This window comes from Paramormyrops kingsleyae, chromosome 1 (genome assembly GCF_048594095.1).
Source record: "Paramormyrops kingsleyae isolate MSU_618 chromosome 1, PKINGS_0.4, whole genome shotgun sequence".
Classification (NCBI taxonomy): domain Eukaryota; kingdom Metazoa; phylum Chordata; class Actinopteri; order Osteoglossiformes; family Mormyridae; genus Paramormyrops; species Paramormyrops kingsleyae.
Genome location: NC_132797.1, coordinates 75,206,282 through 75,219,575, shown reverse-complemented (window position 1 = coordinate 75,219,575; position 13,294 = coordinate 75,206,282). Strand labels below are relative to the sequence as shown.

The window sequence follows — 13,294 nt, the reverse complement described above, 5'->3', positions numbered from 1 at the left end:
CGAGAGATGTTTTTCCCAAGCGTGGTTTTTGGACGGGACAGCGGGGGCTTAAAGGGGCCACGCAGCCAAAGGGAGCTCACCATGGTGGCAGTGAAGGGGATGTTGTCGATGAGCGAGGACACCAGAGCAGATACCCACATCACCAGGATGATGGCAATGGCCAGGCGCTGCTCATCCGGCACTGACTGGGGGGGAGGAGGACAGAAATTTGCACGGGGGGGGCAAAAATCATGGCAGAAAACTGAGCATTTTTTCATACAAGGACCTGTCTTCCAGCACAGTACCCCCCCACCAGACATGAACAAGGCCCCTGTTGTGGCATCAGGAGCCGATATGAATGTCGTCTTCCCTGTCTGTTCAGGTGCCTGGGGGGAGGGGATCCCCACATAGCCTGTCAAAAATATTAACACCCCGAGACGGAGACACAGGCCGCTCTGTCTCTCCGAATGTGAATCCTCGCCAGAGAGGTGGTGCCTGCCGGTTGCCGTGGTAATTCGCGCTGGGAGACGGCAAGGTTGGGGGGGATGGGCAGTGGGCCATGCCTAGGGCTAAATTGGCCCCCTGGGGGGGAGGTCTTGCACAGAACCCTAGCCAGAGGGAACCCTAGCCATCAATACCTAAAGGATTCCATAGATACCCCACATTACCATAGGTTTAGTTACTAATTACCTCATTATACTTGTTAAAATACAGCCCCATATTACAGACAGATAACATGCAAGACGCAACATGCCACCCTAAGCATCCGCAGCTGGGACAGGCTCCCGTATCACGGCCACATGGACGACGGAGTTCCTTATGACAGTCTAAAGACCTGAATTCAAACTAATTATTGCACAGGACAATTATTGCATGGACAAGATGCTAAAAGTTTTCTGACTCTGGTCCGTAAAACTGGATGGACCAGCCAATGAAAAGGGTCACATGCCTTTATTAAAGCAGCAGTCTGCTCCCCAATGTAGTCGATCAGCTGGAGCTGAGCCAAAGCCTGCAGAAAACAAAGAGAAGTGTCAACGGATCAGCCTGTGTTCGCTAACCAGTGGTGAGGGTCAGGAGTCGTCCCCCGGGAACAGGCGCACAAACAAGACGTCAAACGCAGGGCTCCGCAGCAACGAAAAAAGTGGACGTTCTCTGCCCACATTTACCGCTCCGGCGGGGGGCCTCTGCTCGCATCTGTGCTCTTTTGGGGTGGGACGGTAACCAAAAAAATAAAGCAAAACTAAAAGATTTAAATGACTGCGTTGCTCTAAGAAAGCATTTTTCTGGTTGAGATACGAAGAGTGCTTTTCACTTTATTTTGCTGATTTTGAAACAAACAGGTCATGCAGTAACACATTTCAACAATAAAACACCCTCTTTCAACCAGGGAAATGAACTTCTTTTAGTGAAAAGCAGGTTTCAGATCCCTAAGTATTCAGTTAGTGTGTCTCATACAGAAAATGACAGCAATTATGTTAGTTTTCCCCTAAGTTGTGCGATTTTAATATCTGTGGGTGCTGTTCCCTGGAATAATGGTATTTTCCAGTGAGGCCCAACTCCCAGGAGCTGGGTCCATCCCAGACATACCTCCATCAGAACAAAGAGCGAGGCGAAGAACAGCAGTGTGGCCCACTCCACCCTGTGCAGGATGATCTCAAAGTCCTGGACATCTGCTAGAACCAACAGCCACAAGGCCCCGAGAATGGCGATCCAGCCTGAGAGTGGGGGACAAGCCAATTACATCACACCCCATCCAGCATCAAGCCAATCATATGGTAGCCCACCGAGGCATTAGCCAATCACACAAACCTTCATTCAGGCTGAATATGATCATTACAACTCATTTCCCAGGTGGTGTGACTGTGTGCCGGTATGGCACCTTAACCACTGCGCCACCTGCTGCAGAGTCAGAGGACTGCCAGAATAGAAAGAACTAAAGAAGCCACAGCTATCAATAGACTGATCCATTTTAATTGTCCTATTAAACTGGAATATTAGGACAGTACCTTCAAACTATTTAAACATATGTTCTAATTTATTCCATCTTCCTGAATAACACTATATAAGATATTATGCTTAAAATATTTTATCTAAATAGTCTCTTGCATGCATAAAATCTCATCAATGAGTTCAACGATTCATCAATGAATTTTGGAAATTACTGAGACAGTAGAAGGTGGACAATAGATCACTTGGGAAAATGACCAGCGATGTGTTTTGTGAATGAATCAGCTCATTTCCTCGTTTTCTGCCCCCCACCATTAGCCATTTTTAATCAAGGTCATTAAGCAGTCAGAGAGGAGACAGCCGGCAGGCCAGTGCTGAGACATCTGTGGATTAGAGCTGGACCAGGAAACAACTGCAGATGGTTAATGGGAAAACTGTCAACGCACAGGCAATTAGCCCCGTGCAGGCCTCACCCTCCAGGGCACCATCACGCCCATCCAGGGCACCATCACGCCCGTCCAGGGCACCATCACGCCCGTCCAGGGCACCATCACGCCCGTCCAGGGCACCATCACGCCCGTCCAGGGCACCATCACGCCCGTCCAGGGCAACATCACGCCCGTCCAGGGCAACATCACGCCCGTCCAGGGCAACATCACGCCCGTCCAGGGCAACATCACGCCCGTCCAGGGCACCATCACGCCCGTCCAGGGCAACATCACGCCCGTCCAGGGCACCATCACGCCCGTCCAGGGCACCATCACACCCGTCCAGGGCACCATCACACCCACTAAGGGTGGAGTGGAGGATCCGGCACAGCGATGAGAGCCCCTCAGAGTGCATTCTCAGCCCGCTCTCTGTGTTACACAGAAATAAATGTGTGTCTGTGTGAGACACTACCTGAAACAAGGAGTCTCTGGACAGCGTTCCAGAATTGACCAATTGTAGAATTTCCGTAATATCATTCTCAAATCAAATTCATGCCCCAGAAGATGATATTACTAAAACACAGACGGGAGCTTATTCAGAACCGGGGGGTCTTTTGGCAACAGGAGAAAATGCAGGATTGCATCCTCACAGAGCACCTCCCTGCATGTCTATCTATCACCAGCTTGTAGAAGCAGCTGCGGTTCATGAACATGATGTGAGTGAAAAGCTTCCTGTGACATGAAAGGGCCATATTCTCACAATAAAAGAAGAACAATTTAGTTATCTGAATAATATTTGACATTTTCATAAAACGAATAGGATAGACGACCACTGAATCACAGAAAACGACGGGATATCACGGCTACCAAGAGGCCTACGGTGCTTATTAAATATTAATTTATTATTCATTTTTATTTAATATTAATTTATTAAATATTAACCCACCTAGCCTCAAACAGAGGTATTATCTGTAAAATGTGTGCATCAAATATTTCTGCATCTATACAAGAGCAGGGAATTTATAAAAGGTAATCGGTGGCATGCCTAAGTCCCCATAAGTTAAGTAACAAGAGGGCGCCATCACACAGCGGACGGTCGGGGCAATATGTGGCCAAGGGTCATCTGGCAGGGATGAGGACAGTGTGCTCACCATCGGTGAACTAGTGAAACAGCCCTGCTGCATGGGGGCTGCACTTCTGATTTCACAGCAGAGCACAAGGCACTTACCTGGGGGGAGGTTCTGGGGCCTAAAGACTGCTGGGTAACTGAGGGCGGGGTGAACACACATGGAGGGGGGGGGTAATTACAGATCAGTGGGCCAGCTAGACTGCTGGTGGGTGTCTTCATGGTAAATCACACGCTGTGTGAACAGTACTGCAAAAAATGTAGTGAATATATGAAGCTAAGTTATACGCGTCACTTGATTATTTATGTCCTCAGAGGGTTCCCTGTTTCTCTGCCTTCTTTAGTGCTCAGAGAAAATGTGCTACAGTCAGTGAATTTGCTCTGATTTCATGCTCTGATCCTTAACTCTGAAGGGAAGCGGTATACGGTCACAGCAATAAATGACATATATAGCACGACAATTAAAGTGAAAGCGTGGCCGGGTTAGGAAACGCTGCTGTTAAGCATGATTTTAGCTCACAGCTAAAGCCATCACGGTTACAGGGACTCCCCGCAGTCGCCATGATGTACGGCGCCGGGCTTCCAATACCCGGGAAACAGAATCAATCGTTCAGGAATAGCGCACCTGACGGTTTTCTGTACAGCATCCAGTCTATTCATCACGTGCTATTTGTCAGCTCCAGTGAATGCCTCGGTCTTGCTGATGGTTGCTTAAAAGCTCCTGATGTCTATTTAGAAGCGCAGGAAACGCCCCTGGTCCCGCTTTTGCAGAGCTTAACGTGAATGTCATGGATAAGGGATCCCGCGGGGCCCCACAGATCACCTCTCAGGTGGGGGTGACAGCTCAGACAGCCGGGACGTCCTTCTGCTTACATTTGAGGGCTCAGCAAGGAGGCACCGTGCCCGAGACGGCAGCGTGTCTGTTACACTGAGCTGCCCAGCAGCCACCATCATGCGGGGCCACTACCGTGCGGGGCCACCACCGTGCGGGGCCACCACCGTGCGGGGCCACCACCGTGCGGGGCCACCACCATGCGGGGCCCCTTCTGCCCACAACACATCCATACAGCTGGAAGTTTGTTCATGCTCACGGGCCCAAGGAAACGCCGCTCCCAAGTGCATGTCCTTCACCAAGGGGTCACATGCCTCCCCAAGGCGGCGCTTGAGAAGGTTAACCAGGTTATATAGCTACACTGTCAATGGATGGTGGCCCAGGGGGACCAATAATCACCATTATGGGGGGGGGGATGTCCCCTAATATTTAGTTTGACTTCTTTCATCCCCCCCAATCAATAGACTATTAATTAACTATTACATTATGTCCCACCCCCCCCCCCCCCCCCAATGTCAAACTCTCTCCTAGGGCACTGGCCATGAGAGAAGCCAGTTGCTGAAATCGAGATTAATAAAGGATGGATTCTGCATCTGACCCAAGGAGTGACAAACCCTGGACGTGTCAATAAGGGAGCAAAACAGACATAGCTCTCCACCCCCCGCCCCTCCCACACCATGCTGGGAGGCTTAAAATGAGGTTTCATTCCAGTCATACTGACGCCTGTGGCATTAAACAGAGTAGCCCTCAGACCTGACAGGAAGCCCTGAACAAGCTCAGGAGGAACTTCAGACATCCTGAAGGTTGGCATGAATGCTGCATCGTGATCACCAAATATGCAGCCTTTACCCAGCATGCTTCGGTGTTTCTAATAAAAAATGTTGGGTATCACAGGTTATTTTTGTAATTTATTTCAATTCGACGCATACATACATTTCAGGATGCAGTCAATGTAAGGATCTGACCAAAGGACCAGTCTTTAACCAACATTTAATGCTCAGATCTGCCCGACTCTCCCCCGCCCCAGTTTGGGCAGACACAGGAGGAAGGGAAGAGCAAAGAGCTGCAATTCCATTGGAGGCAATAAAGCGATCATTCGGCAGTGGCCAGCGGGATGGCAGAGCACAAACACAAGGTCGGGAATAAGGAGGCAGCCGGAGCAGCCGGAGCAGCCATCGGGGTGAAGAGCTTGTCGCTGCCTAAAAGAGGCCAACAGGGGGCGTCCCGACTCAGCACTTCCACAATCCAGCTGTCTGAATGCCTAATTACCATTACCATTACCATTACCATTACCTCGGCACGCAGCTGTCAGAAACCCGAGCGACATAAAACTAGCTGTAAGGGCAAGTACATGAAATATAGCACCGACATTACGCAGGACTTTGCCTCTGCAGGAAAGCCTCTTAATAACTATAATTAGGACCTAAATGCATATGATTTCGAGATTCACTGCGAGCAAGAATGAACCCTAATGATGTTTACTATTACGTCACGTTGGGCTGCTGACCTCAGCTGCACACGGGCAAAAACAAACATGTTTGTGGGCTCACAGCTTTCGCCACCGGCGGCGACAAACTTATGAATTCATGTTTACAAATTTAACCCAAAACTTAATTGGGCAGAACCCACCCTGCATTGCTGACTGCCGACAAACAATAAATGTATTTGCCCACCCCCTTCACGGAACTGGGGCGTTGTTCAAGATTTGGGGGCACCTGGAGGTGTTCAACAGTCTTGGGATGCAAACATAAAGCTCTTTGATTATTGCTTTTCAAGAATATCCTGCCAGGTAAGAAAATAACATTATGTCCTAATGAACACAATTTTCCACATGTGCTAACCTCTAATTGTATTTCGGTCATTACTTTGAGTGCTGGAGAAAGACGTCCCACCACACAAAACGAGCCTGAGCTCTCTAACGTCTTTCCATGAAAAGCAGGAGCTCTAAATCCATCACTGCCATCTGCGCGACCTGAACGGCTGTTCAACTCACCGAGATCGAGGTGTATGCTGGGGATGAAAGAATTGAGAAAGAACACACAGATGACGACGGCCAGGACGGAGACACACTTCACCAGCAGGACCTTGTCTGTTATTCTGTGCTGTAAAAAAGCAATTCAAACTGGATTAAGGCTCTGTTCTGCAGGCTATACACTGTGCTGTTTTAAAAATGCAGGGGGCCTGAAAAAAGGTAGAGAACATCTATGAATTCCAAAAATAAGGGGACCGTTGGCATCCATATTTCTGCCCATCCACTTTGGACACAGTATGGAGGGCATGGTATGTGGACAGTGATTCTACTTTATTTGCCATTTCTACGAGCACATAGAAATTCTTACAGGAAAGTGAAGCTTTGGGTCAGGCCATTTATCCAGCGACCCTCAAGCGGTTTTCGCTGGTTAAAGGCTTTGTTCAAGGGGCCCAGCAGCGATCTGATTATGGGGGGCTCAAAGGGGGGACGTTTCAGACACAGGCACACACTTCTACGCTGAGGTGATGTAGGGAAGTGGGCAGAGCGAGAGGAATTCTACACCAAGGCCAAGCAGAGAGCTGGGGTCGGATTCGAAGGCCCGCTCAGATGTACCGCACACCTAAACAGTATAATTCACAGCCTCTCCAGTCTCCATCTACTCTCTTTCCTATGTCCTTTTATCTCTGGGGCTTGCTGTCCCAGAGGAACCTATTACACAGCAACAGTGAGAGACTGGATGAGCTATCAAGCGTGGGGAGAATCAGAGTGTTAATGCTATGTTGCTAATGTGCGACGCCGCCTTTGATCCTGGGCACGGCCCCCGCTAGGATGGCACACGCCTCATCGCACCGCTGTTGGATTACAGCATCACATGCCGCACATGCTTACTTTCTTCTGCAGTTCCTGGATGTTGTTCTCCCAGTTTTTGTCTTCTTGTGAGATTTCCCTGTTAATGACAGCAAAGAGCAGTTAGCGGACTTGCTAACACAATCCTTGAGGCCGTCATGCATAATGCATTATATACCTTCATAATGCATTTTAATGGTTGGTATAAGAATGAATTATGTTTTGTACGGTATTATGAAAGTATCTATAGTGCATTATAGATGAGAGCTTCATAAAGCATTCATAATGCATAATAAACATGGCTATAATGTGTTATGATCTTTTCTAAATATTTATAGCCATGTTTATAATGCTTTATGAATGCATTATGATGTGTTATGAGTGCATTCATAGATTCTTATAGACACAGCATTCATAGAAAGTCTTACTGAGGACTTTTTGCTACCCCTTTCTCTTGAGCTTGAAAGTCTCCACTCCATAGCTCCATGAAAAGGCCTGTGATGAAAATTCTCAAGAATTCGGATCTAAAGTACTGTTAATTTTAAAAAGTATAATTTGACCGATTTTTACACCTAAGTGTGATAAATGATCACATTTTTGCTTGCAAGGCGTGTCTCAAAGGCCGAGTAGAACCCTCATAAATGGAACTTAAATTGCACTTGCTCATAGAGTCCTCATTAACCAGATGCTCATATATTGGACAGGGATGTACAGTATTGCTAAAACATATGGCCCATGTTCCATCACTTTACTCAAATGTGTTCATGCTTGGAAATATTGGAGGTCAACGATCCCATTACCAAAAAAACACAGGGATGTGTTAATTGGTCTCATTAATTGGCGCAGCGGTTAAAGACCTGAAGTTGAGCAGAAGCTTTGCCTGCTGCATCAGGGTAAATAACCTGAATCCTGGGTCAGGCCAAGAATGAAGACATTAACCACACAGACCATTTGATATCTCAGGTTAAAGCATCTTGTTCAGCAAAGATGGTTAATGAAAGGCCAGTCACCGTTGGAATGTCTTCAGCTTGTTCCGCAAGACACTTTCCAGGTTGTGAACCTTGTGCATCAGCAGGCACTTGACGGCCGTCTCCTCGCGGCTTGCCGGGTTGATGCGCTGCGCCGTCTGCTTCCACACCAGAATCTCGTGCTTCAGCTCTGCGAGGGATGACCAGGAAGAGGGCAGGAAGGACATCAGCAAACACAAACCTTGGTAGCTCCATGTAGTTCAGCAATGACAATTAATGCTTCATTATATAAGGCTGATAAAGTCAATGATTGAAGTCCAAATCGAATTTCACCATAATGGAAACAGGCTTTAAAAGGATGTTTCTTAAAATGGTCAACCAAAGAGTCAATTTTTACCCAGACCTTGTGTCCATGACCTGTCATCAAGAGATACTAGGATGTAAATGGTGACTGGGATTCCTGACTAACTGGTGACTGGGATTCCTGACTAACTGGTGGCTGGGATTCCTGACTAACTGGTGACTGGGATTCCTGACTAACTGGTGACTGGGATTCCTGACTAACTGGTGACTGGGATTCCTGGCAGCCCTTCCTGTTGACACTGCATCAACTAGGGGTGCAGCTCAATCAACAGGAGAATGATTTGTGAGCCTTGGTCTTTGGAAGTACAGGTGTTAGCATGCAGCTCACTGAACATGGCATCACCACTGTGGTAAAACACTCCCACACCCATCCAAGAGCCATTTAATTGCAGTCCAGTCAAAACTAGGGGGGTTGAGGTAGTCTTCTGGCACACAGGTGGATTAGGACAATGCCATGGGGCCGCAGTGGCTGCCTCTGCAGTTCAAAGAGACGCACTTACTCATGTCACCATCCTTCCGGCTGCTCAAACCAGCTGAGCAAATCAGTCAAGCATCCGGTCCAGTCAAAGGCAGCGAAAAATGGCCAAAGAAGGCAGATGAGGCAATTACACTCAGAGGAAGAACATCCATGTGGGACCGGCAAATGTCTCGCGGTCACTGAAGCAGCAAGGCCTCAGGGAGAGATTAGCAGTCTGCAGGACCGTCCACTGTGAGCAAAGGGGGAACGGAGGGAGCTGCTAGGATATTAAGACATCCGGCGCTGAAGACATCCGGCGCTTAAGACATCCGGCGCTTAAGACATCGGTTCTCAAACTGACAGCATTATGGTTGTTAAAACATCTGGCCCAAACAAATTATTCAATTCTTATTTGGATTCTTTTGGGGCTTTAGGCTCATAACACATCTGGTGAACGGCAGAAGTAATGAAGATACAGTGATCGCATATGAACAGCAAATGTAAATTTGGGACATCCTGAAAGATCAAACAACTTTAGTAGGTACTATAAGCCTCGTTGTACTTGTATTCAAACACCAGCAACAGAAAACGACTCGCTATAGTGTCAAATCCACACGTGTCATGCAGGGACACTGAGACAGAGCCTGCAGCAGGTCAGCATCCCATTAATGCCACCAGTAAACCTAGTGGTCAAATTCTGCGTCCTCCTTTTGAGGTTCCCTTGCAGTCCATCACTCCGACAGCTTGCACACCTCCTGGGAGCACATCCCGCTCGCCCCTGCCATCAGACCCAACGCTCCAAGCCTCTGGCCACCCCCTAGATAAGGGGCTCGACCCAAGAGGCCCTTCGCGTGCTTTAACCTGAAACTGTGTCACAGACCGTCAGGCTAATCCGCAAATCCAGCTACTTAGCCGCTACCCTGACACAGAGCGTCCTTAAGGCATTCTCCAAAAGGGCTTCATCCCAATTTAAAGGGAAGAACATTTTGTGGGTCATTTTCTATTTAAAGACGTGTGTGTGGTGCCAACTACAGCCCCAGTGGGATGGATTGAGGAGTTAATTGGGTTTTTGGCAGCACTGCAGACCATTTGTATACTGTAGGTGTAATAAAGGTTGTTATGAAGGTCTTACGTGGGGCTGTTTTCTAAAGCCCGGCCTGCATGAGCCCTCCATTGAACTCATTACATCAAGGGTGTCAAATTCATTTTATTTAACGGGTCATGTTGGACACAATCCAATCCAATCCAATCTCAAGTGGCTCAATCTATGTGTAGTAAGCTAATAAAACAACACCTTTAACTTTAGGACAGAGAACAAAATTCTAATCAGTTGATCGTTTTTAACTGCAGGGAGGGGTGGGGGTGTCCGCTTCAATTTCGAAATAGGGGTCAGCTATCCTCACAATTACGGAAGATTGATGGTGCTTATCAAAATATGATTACCAGTAAAACGCACTATTAAACTGTGGCAGCACCAGTAAACCGAACCCGACCCGCCTGAGACCTGAAGCTGCCGTCCAGCGCAGCTCATGCAGATGATAACCACGCGGCTTTTCACCAAGTCGTGATGGATAAGACAAGCAGGAAAAGTAGGAGAGATCCGAAATCCTGTCTGCAACCGCATTTCTCGTCAGATTTCCTGGGGCGTGTTGGAGCATGCGATTCCTGCTGCTGTCAGCCAGCGCATCCTCACACACATACCAGCAGAGCGCATTCTTCATGCCAGCCAACCCTCACTGCTGCACCACCAGCCCCTCAGATGCTTCTAAAAACATTCTGCCAGCAGTTCATTTGTCTGGTTTGTTCTCTGTTGCCCTCACAAGCTGCTGTGTCTTTCAGCACGGCGAGTCTAATGGTGGCACCCAATATAATATTCCTGTGACACTGTAGTGCCCCCCCCATGTGGAAAACCTAAGAACAGTGGGGGGTTTTTTTACTTTTGAAATTATAATTCGGCATTTTTCAATTCAATGAGTCCATTTTCTAAAATTAACTTGGTTAATTTTAATTGTGTATTCAGGCCAGATAAGAACCTCAATCGGTATACAGTACTTCATAAGTTCACGTAAGCCGCAGGAAATGCAGAAGCAGGCCGCATTAAGGCTGCAGGCCTTGAGTTTGACACAATTGCACAAGTGGCACTCATGGACTGGTGGCAGTGAGGCTGTCTCCGCCCACAGCCAATCACCACAGAAAAAACAATAATTCATAGATATACAGTTTTACAGGACAAAAGGCAGCCAACTATTTTTCCCCCCCAAAAAAAGTTCAAGCTCTGCTGACTGGTAAAATCACCTCAGTCATTGTCTTAATTATATCAGTAAAGCATCTGGTTAAAATTCTAAGTGCTCCTTAAAGATCTAGGTCAATGTAAGAGAGGATGGCTGATCTTAGCGGAGGCAAAATGAATGCCAAGTCAAATATGATAATGAACCCGTGCTGTGAACGCGAAACGTAAAATACAACCAAAAAATAAGCCAACCCAACAGTGGTGATGTTTCAGGCAGGAGGGCCTAAAACCCAGAAATAGTGGAAAAACAGGTTTCCAGTGGACTTTTATTACAAAAGTAAGAAAATATATGCAGTTTTTGAGGAAAGATGGTTTGTCGGGACAGTGCCGTGTTACAACTCACCCACAATCTCCATTGGTTCCCGGTTGTACAGTTTCTTGTTCCAGTACAGCAGACGCAGGAAAGGAAATGATGTCAGAAGCACAAGGCAGATCCCCAGGAACATGTAGCCCGTAAAGGCAGCAAAGTCAATACCCTGCAGGTAGAAATGCACAGGGGCGTCAGTCACCGCCACTGAGACTCGCACAGGGGTGTCAGTTACCGCCACTGAGACTCGCACAGGGGCGTCAGTCACCACCACAGACTCGCACAGGGGTGTCAGTTACCGCCACTGAGACTCGCACAGGGGCGTCAGTCACCACCACAGACTCGCACAGGGGTGTCAGTTACCGCCACTGAGGCTCAAACAGGGGTGTCAGTCACCACCGCCGAGGCTCAAACAGGGGTGTCAGTTACCGCCACTGAGACTCAAACAGGGGTGTCAGTCACCGCCGCCGAGGCTCAAACACGGGTGTCAGTCACCGCCACTGAGACTCGCACAGGGGCGTCAGTCACCGCCACTGAGACTCGCACAGGGGCGTCAGTCACCGCCACTGAGACTCGCACAGGGGCGTCAGTCACCGCCACTGAGACTCGCACAGGGGCGTCAGTCACCACCACTGAGACTCGCACAGGGGTGTCAGTCACCACCGCCGAGGCTCAAACAGGGGTGTCAGTCACCGCCGCTGAGACTCGCACAGGGGCGTCAGTCACCGCCACTGAGACTCGCACAGGGGTGTCAGTTACCGCCACTGAGACTCGCACAGGGGTGTCAGTTACCGCCACTGAGACTCGCACAGGGGTGTCAGTTACCGCCACTGAGGCTCAAACAGGGGTGTCAGTCACCGCCGCTGAGACTCGCACAGGGGTGTCAGTTACCGCCACTGAGACTCGCACAGGGGTGTCAGTTACCGCCACTGAGGCTCAAACAGGGGTGTCAGTCACCGCCGCTGAGACTCGCACAGGGGTGTCAGTTACCGCCACTGAGGCTCAAACAGGGGTGTCAGTCACCACCATTCATAGTCACATAATGAGTGCCATCCCTGTTGCATCCGCATCCAATCCCCATCATGTTCACACATTTTCACCGTGGGATGTTTGTGAGGAAATACTCGTTGCTATGATACAGCATCCGAAATCCCAAGGCAAGGCCCTGCTGGAGGATCAATGGGAAACCGCCCCCACAACAAAATCCCAGCGTGAGAGGAAGGAGAGAATGTGGTACCTAAAGAAAATAAGAAAATATGTGTATTTCCCAGAATGATTATCCCAATAATCACTATTAAAGCCTTATTTCTGATTGATGGCAGTAAATTGCTATGTGCAGTAACAGGAGGTTTTGTACGCTAATAGTCAGATTTTTATTTCTGGGAAATTATGTGAGGAATGCTGAAGGTTCAATAAAAGGAAGAGAAGGATGATAGTAATTGCCTCCTCATTATGATTCGGCCACACACAGCTCGAGTTTGGCGGGAACACAGCGTGCCTTCATTCTCCGAAGAGCTTGCAGCAGCTCAGTGTGGTGTCCATTCAGTAGGAAGGCAGCCCAAACAGCACAAAAAAAACGAAAGAAGATCCCAAGTAGACAACAAAAGGCCCCATTGGCCTGCACGGACCACAACCCAATCCTCACGTTGGCGCAGACAAAAGGAGGGATCGACACAAACCACCTACTGTAATGTAAGACAAGGAGGGAGTTCGGCAACAAGGGCTAGCAGCAGAGGTGGAAAGTTCAGGTTCAGAAAGAATAATCCAGACCAAGAGTTT

The 13,294-nt window shown here is 48.4% G+C and overlaps 1 protein-coding gene across 1 annotated transcript in view; it reads right to left on the bottom strand.

Moving 5' to 3' along the window:
• oca2 (oculocutaneous albinism II) overlaps positions 1 to 13,294 on the bottom strand; it is a 59,844-nt gene that overhangs the window by 11,896 nt on the left and 34,654 nt on the right. The window contains exons 15-21 of the mRNA XM_072699380.1: positions 11,552 to 11,684; positions 8,141 to 8,288; positions 7,173 to 7,230; positions 6,306 to 6,414; positions 1,567 to 1,694; positions 925 to 988; positions 81 to 181 (exon numbers count right to left, since the gene is read on the bottom strand). Coding sequence (XP_072555481.1) covers positions 81 to 181; positions 925 to 988; positions 1,567 to 1,694; positions 6,306 to 6,414; positions 7,173 to 7,230; positions 8,141 to 8,288; positions 11,552 to 11,684 — 741 coding nt within the window. The remainder of the gene's footprint in view (positions 1 to 80; positions 182 to 924; positions 989 to 1,566; positions 1,695 to 6,305; positions 6,415 to 7,172; positions 7,231 to 8,140; positions 8,289 to 11,551; positions 11,685 to 13,294) is intronic.